The sequence below is a fragment of the Chenopodium album genome, chromosome 22 (genome assembly GCF_948465745.1).
Source record: "Chenopodium album chromosome 22, dcCheAlbu1.1, whole genome shotgun sequence".
In the NCBI taxonomy this organism is placed as follows: domain Eukaryota; kingdom Viridiplantae; phylum Streptophyta; class Magnoliopsida; order Caryophyllales; family Amaranthaceae; genus Chenopodium; species Chenopodium album.
The window spans coordinates 469,340-493,137 of NC_137855.1; the positions used below are offsets into that span (position 1 = coordinate 469,340).

The 23,798-nt window shown below is 34.1% G+C and overlaps 2 protein-coding genes and 1 long non-coding RNA gene across 3 annotated transcripts; 1 reads left to right on the plus strand and 2 right to left on the minus strand.

The window, feature by feature from the left end:
- Positions 1-960: 960 nt before the first annotated feature.
- On the minus strand, positions 961-5,811 carry LOC145603470 (receptor-like kinase TMK4). Its single transcript, XM_081659380.1, has 2 exons — positions 3,471-5,811; positions 961-1,918 (listed from the first exon to the last, which is right to left on the minus strand). Exons 1-2 carry the CDS (start codon positions 5,713-5,715, stop codon positions 1,404-1,406), a joined length of 2,760 nt encoding a protein of 919 aa, XP_081515506.1. The 5' UTR covers positions 5,716-5,811; the 3' UTR covers positions 961-1,403.
- A 6,935-nt stretch (positions 5,812-12,746) lies between these two features.
- LOC145603725 (uncharacterized) lies at positions 12,747-13,274 on the plus strand. Its single transcript, XR_014104899.1, has 2 exons — positions 12,747-12,871; positions 13,010-13,274. It is a non-coding gene; the product is annotated as an uncharacterized LOC145603725 (long non-coding RNA).
- Positions 13,275-13,823: 549 nt separating this feature from the next.
- On the minus strand, positions 13,824-20,514 carry LOC145604532 (DNA (cytosine-5)-methyltransferase CMT3-like). Its single transcript, XM_081660421.1, has 20 exons — positions 20,045-20,514; positions 19,926-19,954; positions 19,704-19,809; positions 18,882-18,989; positions 18,653-18,772; positions 18,461-18,560; positions 18,165-18,382; positions 18,023-18,088; positions 17,636-17,893; positions 17,006-17,064; positions 16,868-16,934; positions 16,455-16,784; positions 15,677-15,745; positions 15,471-15,557; positions 15,270-15,357; positions 15,030-15,142; positions 14,848-14,952; positions 14,523-14,566; positions 14,250-14,423; positions 13,824-14,168 (listed from the first exon to the last, which is right to left on the minus strand). The coding sequence occupies exons 1-20, from the start codon at positions 20,339-20,341 to the stop codon at positions 13,994-13,996; spliced, it is 2,613 nt and encodes an 870-aa protein (XP_081516547.1). The 5' UTR covers positions 20,342-20,514; the 3' UTR covers positions 13,824-13,993.
- Between the last annotated feature and the right edge of the window lie 3,284 nt (positions 20,515-23,798).

The following is a 23,798-nucleotide window of genomic DNA, read 5'->3' on the forward strand; positions in this document are numbered from 1 at the left end:
CATTATCACTCACCTTATAATTTATTCCTATCTACACTTTACAATTGAGAAAATGATGTACAGCTAAATACTTGTTTATTCCCTCTACTTTCCCCAGCTTTCATTTTCGTTTGTAGGACTTTAGGATCAAATAAACCCAGCTTTGATAGAAAAGACTATATTAGTAAATCATAAGTAGGAAGAACCAATGTATATACTCCCTATATCCGGAAATTATATAGGAATTCCTTTTGATTAGTCCATTATACTCTTATTTTATTCGGTCCAAGTAAAAGTATGACGGTAAAAGTCGTAAAAACGATAATAAAAGAGATAATGAGTCATTTTTTCCGAACATATGATTATATGAACATGGTGTTATTTTCGAATGAAATAAATGAGTAGATATTTAGACATATCAAATGAGCGGTCATAAGTGTCACGGCCTGAGTAGAAGTATACCAAAGTAACCAAACTGGGAAGTTAAGAAAGAATTTGAGAGAATCGGCACAAAGTGACATGTGCATAAAAAAACTACAAAAGTCACCAACGTTGAAAGCTCACTATCAAATCTAGCATGTTACCAAGTCCAAATCCTTTCCTACCACCCCTTATCATCCGCCTTCACATATGCTCTCTCTTTAGTCTATTTTCTCTCTCTCTTTAAGACCAACAAGTTAAACTAACTTTCCAGCTTTAACCTACCAAAAACATATAGATAATGACATTAATAAGATGGATTTCAGAATTTACAAAAGGAGCATAAATCCTTTTTCCAGCTTATGTCCAACTCATATCTAATATTTTTCCCTTCAATCATGTATTTACATTTCCGGCCCGTATTAACTGTCTTGTGTAAAAATATTGAGAATCATCAACATACTTTCAAAATTAGGTAATCGCGGAGATAAAATAGAGAAATTCGTATAAATTAATTAAATGATCACTGGATTGACTACATAAATTATTGAGTCTTTGACTAGTGATTAATACGAAATATGGGGAAAAAAATTATATAAAATTTGAACAATTAAGAATGAAAGAATATGATACAAAATGAAGTTGGATGTACTGTCTGACTTTACTTTTGCTGTGTCACTACACACCATAACCCATGCCACCCCCATGTTCATGTTACATATTGAACATATACTATCAATTTTGCATACCAAACCCATGTGTGGTTTTACATTCTTTAACCACCACCATTTTTCAACTAAAAAATAACTACCCACCCCTAAAAAAAATGTTGTTAGCTCACATGATCTGAATGGGAAATCAGAAACCAAAAATAAGAAATAATGACACCAATAACTACAATTTCACTGACTCTTGCAATCTTGTGAGCCACGAGGTTGAAAGACGGAGTTACCTTCAGCTTTTTAGCTCTGATGAGAATTTTCTGTTCAAGTTTTTAGCATTGATCATCGACAGTCCATTGAGTCGAATGAGTCTGCAAACCCTGAGGGTTTGGATGGAATGCTGTTCTGTGTCCTGCTGAATGACATATCGCTGACCATTGTTGAAGTGCCCTCATTGGCTTGCCATCTTTGTAAAGCTTGGGGGAGACTCATGTGTAGGTCAATGCCATAGGAATCGTCTTCCTCTTGGCTCGAAGGTTTCCACTGCTCAACAAGTGGGCCCAACACGTTTACGGCATGTCCCATGTCGGGTCTCTGATGTGGTTCACGGGCTGTGCAATGGCCTGCCAGCTCAGCAATCCTACAAATGCTCTCAAAGGTTTCATCATCGAGGTCAAGGATGGCATCAATTGACTTTCGGATGTTGTCCTTGTTGATCAAGATTCTGCGGAACCATGTCACCAAATGAGATCTCTCGTCTGGCATTGTCTCATCAAGGGCTTTTCTACCAGTGATAAGCTCCATCAATATAACTCCAAATGCATAGACATCAATTTTGGTGGTCACTCTCCCAGTAACTGTTGGAGAAAAAAGAGCAGAACATGTTAGTATTTATTTCAGAGCACAGATGGGTCTACCAAAATGCAAACATCAAGTTGACAATCACTCCAATGTAAGCTAATTATGTTGGAAAACCTATCAGCCTTATACTTTCAAACTGTTGAAAAAGATAGAAGATCAGAAATTACATCATGGGGGTCCTCAGATTAAACTTTAGATAACTGGTATTAAAGCATGACCACATGAGTAGTACGACTGTACAAGAACATACTTAGACTAATAGAGTAAAACACACAAGGCGCTAAGGCAACCACTGTTAGAGAAATCAAGTTAAGCTGTTCCACAATCCTACATTGCTTCATATGAGCTTCGCCTTACTGCATTTCTAAAATTTGTAATATCTCTAAGCACATTTGCAATTAAACAAAGTAGAGTGCAGCAAAAAAGATTTAAATGTAACAGGCATCTGCCAGCCAGAACTCAGGTCTAGACCCATATGAGATAGTGCTCAGGTATCTTGGCAGGCAACTAATGCAATGAACGCCAACCCCCAAAAACATAACTTAAATTATTAGGCCCTCGTCATTTAAGTCAATAAGTGAGGGGTATACTCGAGCACATGTTCTAAAAACACACAGCAAATACAAGTGTGTGAATAGATCTGTACATCTGCTTACAAGTGCTATGGATTCTTTCTTTCTCGTAAATGGAATGCGGATTGGATATGAGTCTAACGCGGGGGGGGGGGGGGGGGGTGTCAAAATGAAGTTTACCCTTCAATAACAAATAATATATTCCAATAGAACTTTGTTCTGGAATTGCAATAACCATCTACTACTCTACAACAAGATAGAAAGAGCAAATAAAGAAAGATTCACAGTTCAAATGTTCAGTGAGCCACTGTGATTTATTCACAAACTTCAAGGCACAGGTAAATGAGTGCAGCTTATCATCATACTATAAGTTTTATTGAGCCTTTGTTGATTCACAAATGTACCATAATGTGCAGTATCATTATAAAGCCAAACAAACCACAAAACTAAAGAGATAAAATCTAAACCAATACAATATTTTGTAACTTCTCACCAATACATCGTGCTATTTTCAGATTTTTACAGTGTTCACACTTAAGCCGCATGATATCCCCACCAATCACAGGATATAATAGGTCTAATTAGATATCATGCTGATGACTTTACTCCTAACATCCACCCACAAACCAAGTAGCCTATAAATTAGTTTGATTATTATAATCAACAAATAAATGGAATCATAGATTCCCACAAATCAATTACAAGAGTTTAAATAAAAAGAGACTATTGACAGTAATACCTAGCAAAATAGAGATCATGCTTTAAAATCCTACACACATAATTTTGCATCACAGTTAATACAAGTATATGAATTTTCCAGGATCTACTCAAAGTTTAAATATGCTTCCCTAGCAAGAGAAAGAAACTCACGAAGAATTCAAAGTTCATAAAATACAGAGTAGTATGTCTTATTAGCCAATATTAAAATAGCATGACAAAAAGAAAAATCACCAAGAATAACTGAACAGATGCTTACCAGCATATTCAGGTGCAAGGTAGCCGAATGTTCCAGCCAATCGGGTCTCCACTGAATATTTTCCATCAGGAGCATTCTTTACCAAACCGAAATCTGCAACCTTGGCCCTCATGTCATCTCCCAGCAAGATGTTAGAAGGTTTCAAATCTCTGTGAATGAAACTTGTTTGCGCCAAACTGTGTAGATATTCAACTCCCCTGGCCACATCCAAAGCTATGGAAACTCTCTGCTTCCAGGTAAGAGGGGGATATCCAAGCTCTTGCCATTCAAACAGATGTTGGCCCAGGTGCCCTTGTGGCATGTACTCGTATACCAAAAGCCTCTCGTGCCCATTGGTGCAGAAACCTAAAAGAGCAACCAAATGCCTGTGCCTAACTTTTGTAAGGACTGCAATTTCAGCTTGAAACTCACTCATCCCTTTGGTGCCCATAGCTGTAGCTTCCATCCTCTTAACGGCAATCTTAGTCCCATCATGGAGCTCCCCTTTGTAAACAACCCCAAATCCTCCACGTCCCAGTATATTGTCCTCGCTAAAATTGTTTGTAACCTGCCGAAGGACTTGGATAGAGATGGCAACATTCCCGCCTTCAAACACGGGGAAATCACCATGATCACCACTGCTCTGGCTCTGCAACTCACTTGGAACACCAGCATAACCATTTGTTGTCCCCACTACACTGGTCTTCACCATCTCATTATTCCCAGCTTCGGGATTCTGAACCTTCCCAAACTTCCTGTGCTTCTTCTTCATATAGCACTTGTACAGCACAAACATCACAACAACAACAAAAACAAGAACCGCAATCACCACACCCACCACCATACCAGCAGAAACCGATGAATTCTTTGACCCACCACCCGAGCCAGAAGAGGAGCTGCCCCCAGAACCCGGAGAGCCAGGTGGAGCAACATCCTTCCCAATATTCTTATTCCCAGAAGTGAGCAAATTCACCCCAGGACTAAAACTCGGAACCTTCCCACTAATGTCATTATTTGTCAAATCAATCTTCTTAAGCTTGGGCAAGGAAGCTAAAGAGGCAGGGATAGTGCCAGTCAAGTTATTATTACTCAAATTCAACTCCGTCAACGACATCAAATTCGCAAATGCCGGGGAAATGGTACCCGAAAACCCTTGTTTCGCGAAATTAACAGCAACTACGTGGCCACTCGAATCACAGGTCACAAAAATCCAGCTATTACAAGCATCATTACCCATCCAAGCATCAGCTAACTTAATTGGATACCCTAAAGCCCCAGCAACATGAAGCAAAGCAGTAACCTGAGGATCACAATCCCCAGTAACATTCCTACAAAAATGATTATTACCCAACTCTACTACTTTAACAGTCTTAGGAAAATCAGGAAGAGGCCCTTGAATATTGTTATTATTAATAGTAAAATTCTCCAATTTAGGCAAACTAACAATTGAAGGTGGAAGAATCCCAGAAAACTTATTATCCCTAAGTTGAAGATCAAATATCTGAGTACAAGCAGATAAATCAGGAATTGCACCAGTAAATGAATTAGCATGAAGCCATACCTGAGCTAATTGGGTCATACCCGAAACAACATCAATCGGACCCGACAACAACCCATCAACCTGATTATTAACCCAGAAATTCTGAATTGCAGACCCGTTTAACGACCCGGGTAAAGACCCACTCAAATTATTGTAGCTCAATCTCAAATTCTGCAACCCGGGAAACGACTCGAATACATCTGGAATCGGGCCTTCCATTTTCGCATTATTAACATAGAAACTAGCCAAACTCGAAGAATCAGTGAGCTCGGTAGGAAACTGCCATGGCGCAAGGTCTTCATTAAAGGAGAGGGAAAGAGTTTGAAGTGAACTCAACCCAGAAAAAGCCCCAGATGGGATTGAAGTAAAATTGTTATTATCAAGATATACAGTTTGAAGAAGAGAGAGATCAGCTAAAGAAGGTAAAGGGCCACTAAATTCGTTGCTTTGAAGAGAAAGAGTAGTGAGTTGAGAAAGGGTATTAAGGGAAGAAGGAAGTGTAGCTTTGAGAGATTTAGAAGCAAGATTAATGGAGGTAACCCTGTTGCCATTATCACAGTGAACACCCTCCCATTTGCAGAAATCCGTGGAAGAATCCCACCCAGAAGGAGGGGATGATCCGAAGGCTTTCAAGAAGTCATTCATGGCGGATTTGTCGTCAGCAGAGGAGAGAGAAAGAAGGAGGAAGAAGAAGATGAAGAGGGTAGTTGTGGTTGTTTTCGCCATTGAAGGGGAGGAGAGAGAAAGAGAAAAAGGGGGTAATGTTGGTATTAATGGTGGGGTTTTAGGAGGTGTGAAGGAAGAAAAGAAAGTGAGTTGGAATTTGGATTTTTAGGGTGGACAGCTCTTTGAATAATAGAAGACGCGTAATTAAAAAATTTAAAGAAATTTTGTTTAATTTTGTGTTTTTGGAGATTTGGGATTCCTTTAATTAGAAGTTGTTGTTGGAATTGAGTCAATAGGGTATCTTCATTCTTCATTTGCATCTACCATGAGGGGTCCATGAGACCATGACTCCATGGCCAATCTGTTTTTTTACCACGGCGTCGAGATTTTCTTATCGTTGAAAAGGAAGGTAAAAGGTGAGAACTCTATTTGACACCGTATCTGTGTTTTATAAATTAACATTTTTTTTTCTTGAGATTTTCTTTTTAAAAAGGAAGTTAAAAAGTAAAAACTCTATTCATTCTTGGAAATTAGTTATGTGCGTAATATGAATGTCAATCGAGATATTTGCTCCAAAATATCAGTACTTATACGAATTATTCACTTTATTTGCAATAAGACACATTATGTGATAAGGTAAAAAAAAATTAAGAGATTAATGGCACGTGTCTCGTAGTGTAAGATAAGAAAGAGATACAAAGAAATTGAATGTAAAATTTTATGAACGATATACAACTATTATACATGTAGTTAAAGGTTAATGGTTGAAGATTTTAAAATGTATTCTTAAAATGAAAATGTAGAAATGCACTTTTAAATCCTAATCAGCAAGATAATCATTCTTTAGATTTATATCATTCAAGATATTCATAATCATGAGATACTTAAAATCTATTCATCAATATAATCACCTTTTGGGTTCTTTGTTGATTTGTAATACATTTGATGAGAGTATCATCTTTATTTATGCTTGTATCTTTAAACAATAATGCACCACTTATATTTATGTGAATATTATCCATATTTACTTTGGGGAATTGCACAAATGAAAAAGGCATTAGCACTACTAAAAAAAAGTTGGGCATAATATTATGATAGGTTCACAACTCATTAAGAAAAAATAAAAAGGGTAGGCTATGAAAAACAAACGAAATGGTCCCAATTCCCACTCTTATTTTCAACATTTTTGCAATTTAGACGACTTATTTGAATTATAAATTAGATTCACAAGGTAGAAACTAAGAATGTCTTTTAATGAATTTGGGTATAAATAAGAAAAGAAGAAAAATGAAAGATATTTTGAATCGATAAAAGAATATTGGTAATATTATAAATTGATAAATACCTTTTTTCTGGGGAAAAAAAAATTGAGATAGTGTATTGATAAACTTTTTGACGATAATTATTCCAATGAAATTTGGATCATATATTTTATTTCTAAAGTTACCTTTGGTGTGTTTATTCAAAAAAAAAAAAAAAAAAAAAAAAAAAAAAGTTACCTTTGGTGTTATGCAGTAAATTATTTACCAAAGTATAGGAGTATTATTTACCAATTATTCAAAATTAACATATCATTTTCAATTCTATCCATAATCTACTCTTTCAAGGAAAGAAATTATTTGGACAGATCCTAGAATATATGTGGGTCAAATTAGTCCAAGAACGAAGTTCATGGGCTGGGTTTGGAATACAATGGGCCCACACTATTAAAAAAATATATATATATATATGGCGTAATTGGCGTAATTATACAAGTATTTTGAGTTTTAGAAATTGTTTTTTTTTTTTTTTTAAAAAAAAAAAGGGAAGACAAAGACAGTTGTTTATTTTTGCTTATTGCTCCAAATCCAGCGACGGGTGACACTAATTGAATGATTAGATTGAACGCTAAAGAATTATCCCCATCCAACTCAATTATTCTTTCCTTATTTTTCTGGATAACAAGAATTCAACTTTTTCATCAACTGCTCCTATCATTTGTCTTTTTTTTTTTTTTTCTTTTTTTTTTTGGAATATCATTTGTCTACTTGAAAATTATATCTGATGTATCATTGGCAAACACGTGTCAATTTTTAATTTAGTTGTATACTATTAGGCACTTTTTTTTTTTTGTATGTGCAAAGGCTATTAGGTACTTCGCTTGCCATTAACTACGTATGTAAAGATACTTTAGTGGTGTAATGGTATTTTGAAGCTTTATAATTGTACATACAATTATTTTATAAAAGATACACAAATTAATATGTAAATGGTAAATAATAATGATACACCAACGTGAGATATAACAGTACCAATGAGGTAAATAATACTCTAATGATAACTTATAACTTTGCATTATTACACAAAAAAATACCATTTAAAATTTATTTCATAAAACTTTCATGAAATGATCTAATGTAATAAATTTCCAAGTATCCTTTCACTATGTAAATGGTAAACCATAATGATATTCATTAACTTGTTTGGCTATTTTATATTTTATTGAAAATGAGTCTCATTTTAAAAAACGTAACTATGATGCTTATATGAGGTTTCTCGTGTAAAATACAAGATGTAATGCAAATTTATGTTAGCATGATAAACCATTCAACCCTTTGATGTCATGTATGGTCCTCGTGTCCCCTTGTTATCTTTGTAACAATGAAAGAAGAAAAGCACATGCCCATATCATATCATATGAATTAATCTACCTTTATACACATAATTATTGTAACTGGCCAATAAATCATTTGATAACAACTTCATAGGACCCATGCACCCATCAACCAATTATCACATCACATAATATTTGATAATACTACCTCTCTCCAATTAAATAGTAAATATAAGTTCAATTATATTGTATTTACTATTACGTTTTGGGTTGACTCATCGTGTCTATAATCTAATAGTCTTTATATTAATATTAAAGGAAACATTTTATGTTAGGTTTTCTAATGTATTCCCTCTATCTTTCATAATCTCCCATTTAGTTTAAATTTCTTAAATCTTTATTCTATGCAAGTTGAATAAGAATGTCTTGTTATTACTTAAATAGCGTTTTAGCAAAGTTTAAGGCAAAACTTTAAAGCTCGTAGTATTTAGTATAGATAATTAACAGATACTTAAATTGAGCCTAGAACTAGTTTTGTACATTGAAGTTAGAACATATGATAATCGAAGTATTTGTAGTAGGTACTCTGTAAGTCCATAGTCCATGTTTTTGGAAATAAAAGAAATACACAATGGGCCAAGGCCCAACTTTCAGAGGTTAGTACAAGTACAAAGTATGAAACTGAATAAGAAAGGCTTGACAAGTTGACATGATACATAATTTTTTTTAGGAAATTAGTTTCACGGCTGTTAAATATTTTTGACAAAAATGTAATAAAATATAAAGTATATAAAAGATATGTAGAAATATTTCATTTAGATATGTATGAAATATGAAAGAAAATGGTATAAATAGTTAACTTAAAGATTTTACCAAAAAAAAAAAAAAAAAAAAGCCAAAAAGACGGGTAAAGGGTAATGATAAGTGTCATTGGTTATTCGCTTTTAGTATAAGTTAATAGATAGATAGATTACCTGATACTTACCACTACACAAGATTAACAAAACCAATTCACACATGCATATATGAATATATGATTGATCTCCATTGAAGTATATAACCAACCTTTGCTTGAAAAAGAAAATGTATGATCAACCCTTAAATTGAATACAATAACTTTTGTATACATCCGGTGTACAGTAGTTTACTGTACATCGGGGGTCACTTTTTATCAAATTTAGGGTCACTTTTACAATTTTTGGGTAACTTTTATCAATAAAGTATAAATACTTAATAACATTTATTTATGTTAGGGTAACATTTATCCATATTAGGGTAACTTTTGCTTATTTTAGGGGTAACTTTATAACGGATGTACAATATTTATTGTACATCCGATTTATTTAAAAGTTTGTGAATTGAATATACGTAATACATTGCTCTAGTGCTGGTTATGTACTTATGTAGCTAAGGTTAGACACCTGATGGTTAGTATGCATCTCTAAATACTACTCCGTAATAGTCTAATAGTATATCGTAGAAAAAAAAAAAGACATTATAGCTTGATATGCAACACATCTAATTCAAAAATGGTAAACCCTTGTTACTTCCATAATTTAGAAGATCATGGAAAATAATACTATTAGAAGACAACATTGGATGTACTACGTACGAGATTTGGCCCTTAAATTGTCGAAGCTTGTAATAAAGACTACTTTTGAACAAAAAAATGGGCTACTTTTCAACTGTGTTATCACCCAATCCAATCAATTATGGGTGTGAAGAATTATTGCCAATTCAAAGTACAAGTTACTAGCCCAAGAATCCAAGATCACTAATGATTCATCTCAACCAATTAATGTTTATGTTTCTCCTCTTTCTGCATTTTAGATACAATACAAATAACTTCAGCCTCAGGGACCAACTGCTGCTATCTGAAGAAAATCAGAGTATTAGATTTAGGTAATTAGGTAAGGGCCGTGATGTGGTTTTGGCTATTTGCCAAAGGTTTAATCTTTTAAAATGACTATTTTATCCATTTTACGTGAATCAAATATTTAAAAACTTGCAAACAAAAAGGGACTGAGCGAGTAACATTTACTAATCTAGTATTATTCATACCAGTACATAATACAAACCACATAATATCAAGGCCCTGAAAGTTCATGCTTAAACAATTGGCCGTTGTACCAAAACACAGGCACACAGCACTTCAACTTTATACTAGTAATACTTAAACTAAATTCCCTCAAAGCGAAATTCGAATAGCATTACAAATGTCTCACCAACAAATTCATCAAATATATATGGAGCAGAACAATGTTGAAATGTTGAGTTCTAAAATCATCAGCTAACCTCATTTTCCTACAGCATAAAAGACCCTTGCACTGAATATTCCGTTCATATACACTGAGCTACTGACCTTGTCGCGAACCATCCCTATGATATAATGCTTTGTAAGGAAGGTTGATATGAGATCAGAACAAAGATTATGACCAAAACAACTGCAACACCCCATGGTGAACCACCAGCCCGATGAATGTCACCCGGGTTGGACCCTGGCAAGAGGAAGCTTAGGCAGCTCGACGATGGCATTGTTGAAAGCCAGTGGACTGCAATAATTATCAGAAGAGGAGAGATCATCAGCAAACGCTGCAACAGCTCTGCTGCAGTAACTATCACTGCATCATAGATTATGTAACCAAATAAGCCACATAACAGAAGCATAAATGTCATTAGTACCCAATTCTCTGATACTCCCATGTTTGATCTTAGGGAAAAAGCCATTGTTTCTTATCCTTCTTTTTTTTTTTTGGGTGGAGTAGAAAATGTAGCTTAGGATAAAAAGTATAGTAGTACCTCTTCAATTTGTGATGGGATACATCTCAACTTTTTAAGCAAAAATAGTGACTTGTATGGCTGTTTTTTTTGTACAAATGATTCCATTTTCTGGATTGTTCTCTGACTAGTCCTGTAAAAAAAACAAATGTAGTGGAGATTTATATAGCAACTTAGTACAAATTTATGCATGCATTCCTAATAAAAACAAAGGAAACGCCATGTGACATGCAGTAATTTAAACCAAAAAAAGAACTACAGAATGCAATAAGGAAATTTAAGGGTGACAATGTGACACTCCGTCAAAAGCGGAATAAGCATAAGCATGGTTCATATGTAAAAAAGTTAAGGTGAAAAATCGCACTTATTTGTACGCGAATAACCCATTACTTTTTGTAACATACTTGTAATAGGCAACTGCTAATACCTCTATATGTAATACGTATTATGAGTTTTCAACTAAAACACGGTAAAATGTTCACAAGTGGTCGTTCTTTAGACTTATATGTACCTTATCTAAACTTATTGTCCCTTTTCTAAGCTAGTCCGAAAGAACAAGCTTAACACTTTATCAACTAAATGAACACGTTTAAAACACTTCATCATATCATCCAATTCGCTGACTACAGTTTCATTCTTAATTGGCCCATCACTGAAGTTATATGAGCTTATTTAGCCGCATTTGAATTTATCAGTTCTTTGACAATTACCAGGGAATAATGAGCTACAAGTCGCCAGAGTAGGTGATAGATTAGCAAGCAACGAGAACAGAACTAGCATCATGATCATGATGATTAGTTCAAGCAGTAGCTCTCTTGCACCTTAAATCTAGATTAAGAATCTCCTTTTTCTACAGGTTACAGTGTAGTATTAGCTTGGATGATTTAACATTGGTAAAAGAAAAAGAAAAAAAAAAAAAAAACTTTAATCAGAGTGATAAAAAAAAAAAATAATAATAATAATAATAATAAAAAAAAAAACATATTCTGATATCCACCTAGGAATCAGAGTGATGTAACATTATTTGACATGATAAACAAACTTTAATCATCTAATCATGATACTCCGTACATTATTTCCCTTGTGAGTTGTGAATGCCAAATTTGAATTACTACAATCTGATAGCAGGGCAGAAAATGAAAAGAGTCAAAACTTGTACCTATGATGATCAACAAATCATTGACATATTCTAACACATATCATCGTATATCTAGCTCTTTAAGTACACCCGACGTTTTTTTTAAAGCATCACATTCTGTAGGCATGCGTACAATAAAACGTGTTTTTTTCCGTTTTCCGTATCATTTTGAATATTCATATAGCATCATAAATAACATGTCGTTGATTTCAAATGTGTAACTTATGACATATCCATAGTACCTATTGTCTAATTTAGGCATCTACATAACATTTTTAAATGCAAGTATGCAACTACTTTAGAAGCAACAAGAGATACAACAAGGAACAAATTTTTCTATGAGGCATTTTATCAAACATGTACCGTGCAAGCTTTATTCAACCTTTCACATACCACTAGTCCACCACTGCCAAGAAAAGTTTAAACCTTTAAAACCAAAATTAAAAATTTATTAAAACGAAAAACTTAGGAAAGTGAAAAATTAAGTACTTTCGAAATGACCAAAAAGCCACCGCATAAAAAAGAGGCAAACAATTTAAATTCCAAATTTGATAAAACAAAAACCCTAAAATCCCAGTTGAATATTCTTGCAAATCAGAGAGAAAATGGAAGTGGGTGCGAAGAGAGAGAAGGAGAAGCAGAAGGAGACTGAAAAACTTCCTTATGTCGTTGCAAAAGATGACACCAAGCCTGTTCTTCAAGACCCTGTAAAAATTCTCTCTCTTTTTCTTTTTTTCATTCTTTAATGTAGTCGGGATTTGATCTCGGGTTTTGAGTACCGCCCTTGAGACTTTATAAAAAATGTTATGTGCCTAACACGTTATTTGTTCAATTGTAATTTGTAGTTATGGAGTTCAGACCCAACTCAAGCTGAACAAGCAGTGCTGCGGTTGCCACCATTTCCCTTCAGATCAAAATCTTAGCTCAATTTGAGATGTTATAGTGAAATTGCTCCATTTGTAAGAGTTTTTTTGCTTTTTTTGTAATGCTACTTTTGTTGGTTTTTGAACTGATGTACAATTGATTGAGTGATGTGCTGATATAATTATGATTATTTTATGAAATTCTTAATGGTATGAAATGGAAATGTTATCATCTGTTAGTCTGTTACTGATATCTGCCTTGTTTGGTATTCATTTTGTCCAAATTAATTGAACTTATAACATCACTCTCTCTATCCCAAATTAATTGCAACAATGGCACAAGCATTGGAGTAGGAAAGAACCAGTAGTATTAGACATCAACTTAATTACAGTATAACAAATTCATTGCATTTTCACATCGTATAGGGTGAAATTCATCTCTTTTTCATACAAGGTGTTAAAAATTTCAAATTATAACTTCTTACATACAAAAAAAGCTTACTTGAATTTACATTAAATCCAAAATTCCAAAAATCCACTACTTGTGACAGTCAAGAATCTCAGGATGGCAAAATTTAATAATTCATTACAATATTTTGTTAGTGAGGCTAATGTAGGTTTCTCATTTTCGCTATAAGATTTAGCCAAATTCTTAACCCTCTGCTGTTCCATCCTACACTTAAGGTAGGTTTCTCATTTTCGCTATATTACCAAATTCATTTATCAAACCACGTTGCAAACACAATAACTCAACTACAATCAGTTAATTGCTGAATTCTTATTACTGTGAAGTCTAATGAGTCTAATGATCAGGTGCCAAGATGAATCAATGGCTTCGAATAATATAGTATCTAGTACAAGCCAATAAATGAATTGTACACTACACATATCTCACGATTTCTAATGTGACCCAAATAATCAAGAGTTCACTACATAAATTAGTACATATTATATATGATACAATGATCAGGAGTTGTCTTCAACAATTGGAGAAGCTGCCCTGTCATGGATATTTGGAAACTTGGGTGGCAAAGTCATCACAGGCCCGTCCAAAGAACTCTCACTTGCCATTGCTAACGCCAGAGAATAACCTAATGCACGGGCCACAGGAACTGCTACCGCATTACCCACTTGAATATACCTAAAACAGAAACAATGCGAATATATCTTAATTTCGGCATAAAATCAAAAAACCAAAACAAGATCTAAACCAGATATATACCTGTCTTTAACCCCGCCTTTCAATTGATAATAATCTGGAAAACCTTGTAATCGAGCATTTTCTCTTATGGTCAGTACTCTGTCTTGTACAGGATGGAGCACAGCCTGATTATGGGGTTCTGCCCTTGTAACTACAGTAGGAACTGTCTCATCCCACCATAGCCTTGCAAATGGCCTAGTAATTTCAAGATAAAAATATTACAGTAAAATTTAAATAAAATATATATGTATAACTGTACAAGTATATCGAATTACCCAATAAAGTTTCACTTACTTTGAAGATGTCCCCCCAACAAAGGTCATTGCATAATCTGGCACCTGTTAGCAAGCAATAAAATCAAAATGCTTTTCAACAAATTACTGATGTGATGAAGATAACAAGTAAACACTAAACAGTGATTCCACACATAATGGCGAAGATAGTGGAGAAGATCAACAACAATATAAAATTTACTTTAGTTAATGTGTTATTAGTTTACTCTTGCAATAGTCCATGACTCCATGATACTAATTATACTATTGCCAAGGCACTAAGGCATATTATCTAGTATAAGGTTTATGCAGTCTTGGTGCAAAATAAATAAGGGATCAAAGCTTACCAAGGGTTTCTTCGAGGGTAAATATTCCCTCTCAACATCAGGATCCCATTCTACCTTGTTATCAGAACGAACACGCACTCCTGGTAGATCTCGAAAGTTTGCTCCCTGAGCAAAAAGACACTTATTAAATCCAACACCCAAGTGGAAAAGAAGCAAGTAGTCAAGTAAAATATGATTATTACCTTTTTCTTAGGAATCCGACAAGCCCTCTGGTAATCATCAACATTCAAGTTAAGGGGCCGGTGGTCATAGAGTTTGGATATAAACTCTGAGCCATTTCTAGAACCAAGCATAGCTGCAACATAAGAGGGACATGATCTCAAAAAGTGAGTTGGCAAACAGATTTCGCTACATCATACCATTACAACAATGGTCCAAAATAGACAAGACCGTCAAAAAGAAATCAAAACTCAGATAATTACCATCCTTTGTCATTCTAATGAAGCGCTGAAACTCTGTTTTTGGGGGACAGCTATATGGTATCTCATCACGACTCTCAGCATTGGTTACCTGCATTGCCATGACAAAATAATATAGACCACAAAATTGACAATTTGGAACGTAAAAGATAGAATAAACCACCACAGAAATCTGACATACTCAGAGAACTCTCAATCACTTACCTCCGGCATATCAGAGATAGCATCGCCAAGAAAAAGTTTGTTCTCTAATTGAACAGTATGTCCCTCATTATAAGCAACTGTATTTATCTACAATATACATCAGACATTGTCAGTCTTTCGATACTGTATTGTGTGAATCAATGTGCCAGTCTATCGAGACTATAGTGTGAATCAGATGAATAGGGAACAGTGATTCAATTTCATACCTCAAACTCAGTTGGAATAACACCTCTTAGAACAAGGTCATGGGTTGGCAGCGGATATTGTGGTAATTTCTGTATAGAACAAATAAATTAGCTATGAAATATAACGTGAATTTAACAAGCAGCAATGGCTAGACCAGGAAAGAGACAATTATGACTTTTGGAGCTTTATAACATTATGACATAAAAAAAACTCATTCACATCATTTAGTGGAACGAATTCAAGTTCAAATAAGATATCTACTAATAAATCAAAACCTAATTCCTTGTTTAGAGAGTTAACTTCTATGGAAAATTTGGAAATTAATGCAAAAGATTTTTAAAAAACAAAAATCCGAACTGATAAATCCCATGCACAAGTAATTATATAAAGAGCTCAAAGCTAGAGTTCCATTAAGTCTTGAGTAAATAAAAGATAAGAAACCAACGTCTACATATTGTATTTCCTTATTACAAAAAAGTTCACCATGTGATTACCCAATTCTTCAGTATATAAAGAACCTAAAAAAGAGAAAAAAAATCCATGGCTAGTTTAATGCAGTTTACAACATGAATCATTCATATACGGGAAGTTGGGAACCATATCCCTTGATTGGCTTTTGAGCTAAATAAAACATTCCTTTCAAACCAAGCACAAGCTAAATGGTTCAATTATCAGTAGGCAAGGAGCTCAGGATTTAAAGATATGATGATACTGTATGATGTGGTATGCATGTTAACCAAAGCATGGATACTACACATGCAACCTAAGTAATTAAACAATATACCATAAAAACCTTACCTCTGAAGGCTGAGCACCCCATATAAAAACACGCATACGAAACTGGGGTAGTCCATAAGCACCAGCAGCCATCATTCCCATTCGTGCTTGATAATTCATATCAACTAACCTCCCAAGAGCATATCTCCCCAAAAAGCCCTTAGAGAACTTAACCAAGTCAACAACATTCTCCATCAGTGCATATTTTGGCTTCAAATAGTTTACAACATCCATGTAAACTACAAGCTGTTCATTTTTAGGGTCAGCAAGTGGATTTTCAGCATTTCTAAACCGATTGAATCCGCTTATGCCTTGGCATGGAGGTCCACCACATACAACATCAACATCACCCTACAAAACATTATAAATGAGAAATAGTAAGTCCCGATTTTAAGAATGGACTGCAGCAGCTGATAAAGACTGATTTAGCTTACCGGGAAAGGCAGAATTTTTTCCTTGTATCCATTCTTCACAAATTCTCCAATCTTCTCACGACAATTGCTGGTTCAAGAAGTCTTTTAGAAATGATCTACATCTGAAACTACAATTGCAAAGCAAATCAGATTTCTTACCTTAGCCCCTCCAAAGGTTCCCAGGTGTCATCCTTCTCTCCATATCCCTTCCAACGGACCTATTGATTTTGGGAAGGAAATTTAATCATGAGCTTATAGCACAACAGCCAGAACCAACATTACAACCAAGTTTCCTTATCCATAGACGCAACATGCATCATCAATTAACTAGCTTCTTAGTGTTTGCATATTTTTTACAAACATATTTCACTTTTTTATAAGAAATGGTTGCTCCTATAATTTTTTAACCAATGTCACCTAAGATGCTTACATATATGGTAAAGATTTCTTGAATAACAGCATTTATATATCATCAGCAGAAAGATTGCTTAATGCCATTGTATGCTACTCTCGCACCAATGGAGAGTCATAATTGCCAAGGGAGATCTAAAATTAACTAATTAATGACTTAATGTATTGTTGTAATTTTTGTATTTACTTGAAGATATTAACAATACAAGAATGATACTTGTAAGAAATAAAGACAAGTTAAAATATTGTAGTGAAAAAGAAATAGAGGGGGGTAAATACCCAACCACAAATTATGTTTGATCATTTCAAATTTAAATGCATGCCCTTTAGCTAAGTTGAAAAAAAATTAACTAACTTCTCATTTCAAGCACACAATACCTTGAAGTAAAGCCCTTGTTTATCACAGTCTTTGGGATCACCATAACAAATCCCAAGAACTTTTTCAACTTCAAATACTTCTTCATCATCCGGATTATCATCTTCATTGGCATCATCCTCAGCATTGTCATCATCCTCATCAACCATTGAATCAATTATTTCATGTGTGGTTTCACTTTGAATCAAGCCAAAGGATGCACATATCTTTGGCCACTCTTTAAGCAAGGTCAAAAAGTCACCAACAGACTCATTTCGCACCTGTGTTTAAAAGGCACATGATTTAATAAAAGAGTGTTTAAGACCAGTAAGCTTCAACTCTACTGTCTGGAAACAATAAGAGCAGCAACAACAACAATTATAATCATAAGTAATAATAGCATGCATTACATTGGTTTCCGGATGATTGAGTGCTAGACTCTGACATGCAAATTGATTGACATCAACGGCCCACCTCTGTTCAAACAAAAAAGCCATTAGCAGCCTACATACTGTATATCACAAAGAACATCAAATCAAAAGATCCACTAACCGTTACAAGGTTAGACCCATGCAAGTTAGCACCCAGGCATAAACCAGTAGACATTGCACCACACCCACAGTAGAGATCTAATACAGTTATTTCTGAATTGCGTGACTCATTCCCTTGAGTAGGCTCATCAGAATCAGACTTCGCATCACAAACTGCTCCATTGACCTCCTTTTCACTTGAAATAGTTGACTGTGATTCACTTCCAGGACTAGCAGTTTCTGTATGGAAGTAAGGGTCAGATTCTTAGGTGTGTCCAGGCTAGCATTTCACAAAAACATTAAAGCTCATTGACATACCAGCTGGTGGTATTATATATGTGGAGTAGGGTAGCAAGTACTTCATATCATAATAATAATCGCATTCTGGGATTGCTGACAATTTTGAATCAACATCTAACTGCCATCAAGTTAAAGCAGATTTTTAGAAATGTTTCCAAAAGGTTAGTAATAAAACTCATGTTTCAAGGAAGGATCATTCAGGAAACTTACATTGGGAGTAACCCTGACAATGTTAATTTTTTCAAGAAGACAGTCCAATGGATTATCATCCATGATTTCTGAAGCAAACACACGCTTTGCCTCCCTTAGAGTAATACTCCCTTTCATAACCTAAACATTTTAAGATAAAGGCAATACAGAATTAATAAGAAGTTTTATGATAATATAGGTAAGCATGCCTACATAAGCATTAGAGAAATTTCTGAGTCTTTACACTTACAGTGTCCACTGATCTGTAATACCATTGTGCCCTGAAATACAGCAAGCCATCAACCCCCTCGAACATTTCAAGAATCTTACAAATGTATGGTGGTTTACCATCTTCAGACTGAACACAAAATTTAATAGTTTAGCTAGGTTACAAAGATAGCTTTAAACCGTATCCAGCAGTATTTCACTAAATTTAGGGCTTGATGAATAACAAATTTGCAAACAGCTTTCCATATATATAGGTAATCCTAATCAAAGGAGTCAATTTACGTAGATGCTTATGCTTGCACTCTCATATAGCGTTGTTGCTCCATAAGAGATTATGAACACTTGTGTTACATAATTAAAAATAAACCATTAAACACAATCTTTTGATCAATAACATTAAATACTAAGCAGCAGATTTAATATCGTGTAGTCGTGTAGACTCTTCATAATCATAGATTTCCCAGTCAACTTTACCTATATACTAATGATTGCTCCCTTATATAGAGCTTCGCACAAGATTTTTAAATGTTAACAACTAAAAATTCATAGTGATCAACCATAGAGCATACATAATCTTTCAAACAATAACATTGAATACTTCACATCAAATTAAAAATGTGTACACTCTTCAAAATCATGACACTTAATTTGTACACTCACTTAATCTCATTTAATCACAAGCGACACTCTTAAGATTTTCAAGTAAAACCAAACCTTGCAATAATCTCATTAAAATCATCAATCATCCAAATTATAAATACTACCATAAACCCTTCATTTTTATACACCTTTCATGCTTAACAACACCAAATTACACTAAACAAGGACACAATTAGGGCATAACCTGAACATGAGCGTTATCATTCAACTCAAATATCTTAGAACCATCAACCTCAGCCTTCAAATAATGACACTTTGCTGGAATTAGCTCATCATCATCATCGTCAGAACTGCAATAAATTACAATAATTCATGTCAAAACTTCAATTTCTTCCGTCATTTTCACCCAAACTAACACAGATAAACAACAACAAACAACAAAATCACTCAAATTTTTTTATCTTACGTTTTCGATTTCTTTGCTCCTTGTTCCACCTGATCATCAAAAAAACAACCAAAAATAAATAAAAAAAAATTACAAAAAATCAACCATAAATCTGGAGAATTACAGAAAAAAAGGAAAACCTTAGCAGAATAACGATGAGGCCAACGAAGCTTGGCTTCATCGGCGGGAAGCGGATCTCCGAGGAATCTACAATCCGACTCCTCATTTTTAACCGATTTCCGGGAATTTTTCCGGGCAGAATTGGTCGGAGATTCAACAATCTCTTCAACGACCTCTTCATCAACAGGAATGCTAACCTCAGAACTCTCATTTTTGACAACCTTCTCAACCACCTCCACCTTCTGCTTCTTCGAACAGCCCGAAGCATACGTAGAAGACGAAGCAGGCTTCTTCTTCGCTGACTTACGCTTCGGCATTGTTGATCGATGAGAGAGAAAGTGAGGAGAGAGAAAGTTGGAGGAGAGAGAAAGTGAGGAAAGAGAGAGAGAGAGGTGGCGGCGAAGGTGAAAAGAGGAGAATTGAAAGAGAAGGGTTTATAATATTATATATGGAGTTGGATAGAGAGAGAGAGTGAACGGATTGAAGCGGGAAATTGTCGAAAATTTTGGAATAGTGAAATAAAATAATGAAAGAGATCGGGGATTATGGGTGTGCGGGTTTTTCAAGGGGAATTGTTTTGGTTTTTAAAGGCGGGGAAGTTTGAATTTTGAAGAGCTTTGCTGCTATTGCTAGTGCTGGAATATGGAGTTCTGGGATTAAGTATGGGTTAGTCGTTAGTGCCTTGGTGGTGTTTCAATTATTATGGAGTTATTTGTGCAATTAGGATTAAAATTTGGTTATTTCAAGCACCTTTGATTCATTGACACGTGCACTTTATCAGTAAGCTATTTACGAGTATGTATACTTTGTACTTTGTAGTACTGTGTTTGTTTTAGTTGTGCAATGTATTATAGTAGTATTGTTAGATATGTACTACGTATATGTATATGAGACCCTTTCAATAATTATTGAGTGTTGTGCACGTGCATAGGTTACATGACTTACATCTAAAAGGGGTTGAGTAAGATATGGATATTGTCGTATTAGATGACATTAACTATAAAGTGTAAATTATACTTTATTTCCTTAGCTTATTAATAGATGCATTGTTTTTTTTTAAGAAAAGATGAATCATTATGAAATGCTACCTCTATTCCAAAACAATTTATACAACCAAATTCATCACATTTCACCATAAATTTAAATAATTAAATATTATGATTTAATAAAAATAGTATATCATCACAAAGTAAATGGATAGTAAACAAAGTCACAGTGTGTCTATTACTCTAGAATTAAAAGGCAAATTATGAGAATCGATCTCAAGATCCTCTGGAGCCAAGAGGGAAGCTCTAACCACTTGAGTTAGTTATCACTCACTTTCACAAATGGTGTAAAATAGAGCAAGTAATCCAGTGTTTTGATATAGTATATCAGTTCTACAAGTTTCCGTACGTATCAAGGTAGGTTAATGCATGTGCTTGATTATTTAAAATTATCTTTTGTAAAATATATAGAAGTTGTGGATCATGAATTTTCTACAACATTGAATCTACAAGAATGGTAAAATATGATCTACAATCTTCTAGTCATGTCTTTCACCCACCATCTTCAACTATATATACTTGTATTAGGCATTCAATCACATACAAGCACATAAGAAGCCACACCCAAATAAACCTTGTTATATATCAGTTGTCTTTGTTATCTATTATCTTACCATTCATCCTTTAATTTAGGAAATTAAGTCACGATAAAGAAAATCAATATATTAGCCAATGAAAATATTGATTTTTTAAAAACAATTTAATTATGCTATTGCTCTTTTCATTAATTAATTATTTCTCCGTAATAAACAACAAATATATTTACATAAATATAATTCATCAATAAATTAGTTTCGTATAAACCTATAATCCCAAGAAATGAAAATAATAAAACTACAGATTTGTCAAAGAAAATTCATTATAATCCTAATAATCTAACCTAGGTTAATAATTATGACTAAAACTTTGCTCATCTAATTTGTAATTAAATAGGTAATTAGACTAGAAATTAAATTTTCATTTATTAACTGAAAAAATTTCCCAACACATTCACACCGTATCTACATTATATGCACATATGGATCAAAAAAAATTCAATTAAGTTTATTTATTAACTGAAAGAAATTCATTCTAAAACGGTGGTAGATTTCAATGTCTTTTCAATCAAGTTCACGTTAAGCCAACATGTCAAATCTTGATTATCTAGTAATTCCAAGTGATATGATATGATCTTTTATTGCATTTTTTTTGGTGCAAATGAGAGGCAAAGCCTCGGGAAAAAAACAAACAAAGCAAAACTAAGTCGGAACAAGCCGTGGCAAAGCCACCCCTACAACATCATCATATAAAATACGCCCTAAAGCTATATGGGGGAATTGAATCAACTCGATTGGGTTGTTCTGAGAAACACCATGATTATCTAGCCAATCCGCAGCTCTATTTGCATCTTGATAAATATGAAGAACTTCAGTCTGCCATTTAGTGTCTTCGAGCATTTGCTTGCACCTAGTGACGATATGCACACATTCTCCAGTATAGGTCACAGCATTATTCAAGACTTGGACTAGAGCCTGACTATCCAATTGAACTTGAATTTTATTTGCATGCATTCTGCCAGCCAGAAGTAAGCCATATTCAAGAGCTTTGACCTCTGCCATAAAAGCATTACAAGCTCCAATTTTGAGAGAAAAACCATAAGCAAGCTTGCCAGAGTAGTCACGCAATAGACCCCCACCACCTGCAAGGCCTGGAGACCCCTTAGCCGCACCATCAGTATTCAGGGCAAGCCACCCATTGAATTTGCCTGGATACCATCAGTATTTGCATGGTATCTTATTGTATTTTTTAATGCACGTATATTATATATATGATAAATCCCTACCTTATAAAAAGTGGGAGAATACTCTTATGAATAGTTCTTTTACATATTTACCCCCATTGAATTCAAAAGCCTTTTACGTCTGTTGAATCATCAAAATTGATTAATTATTGGTATTTATTTCAATATTTAAAGCATTTTATAGACTCTCCATTATTTAAAAAATATTTAATTATATGATGACTTGTTTAACTTTAATTCGTCTCATCAATAAGTACTTAAAAATTAATATGCAAATTGTGTCAAAAAAATAAAATAATATGCAAATAAATATAATAAAATACCATGCAAATATGTTTAAGACATAAACACCACCGTACCAATCATAATTCTCCTTAAAAGGCTAGCCATCTGCGCGCAACGCGCGCGTAAGAATCCCTAGTTATTTAATAAAATTAGTTTATAGATGTAATTTAATCTGTCAAATATAAATACATAATATTATGTAGTAATTATCTATAAATGTGTAGTAATTAAATCATAATTTACTACAAAGTAAATTTACATTTTCATTTCACGAGTTGAGATTCAGCTTTAATTTAATTATTTGTGAAAATGACTTCATAAAAAAGTACTTCCAAATTACCACATGTATATAAAAGATTACTTGTCTTTTCATGCTATAAGTAATGGATAAAATCATAATTTGTAGGTTGCGATATTCCATTAATTCTCCTACATATCTATTATTTGACCTCCATATTAGTAATTTAATTTGGAAGAGGTTCAATGAAGGTACCAAAGCTCAAGATCACTTTTCAATAAAGGAAAAGGACAAACCTTTTTCCTTTGAGGTTATCATTGTGTGTTTATGTCTCCATTTGTAGTAAGATTTTCTTTGGTGGTGAAAATGGTTGCTTTTAGTGGAAGCGTTTTGATGGAGGAGCTTTAGCGTGGAGGTTCTTCAAC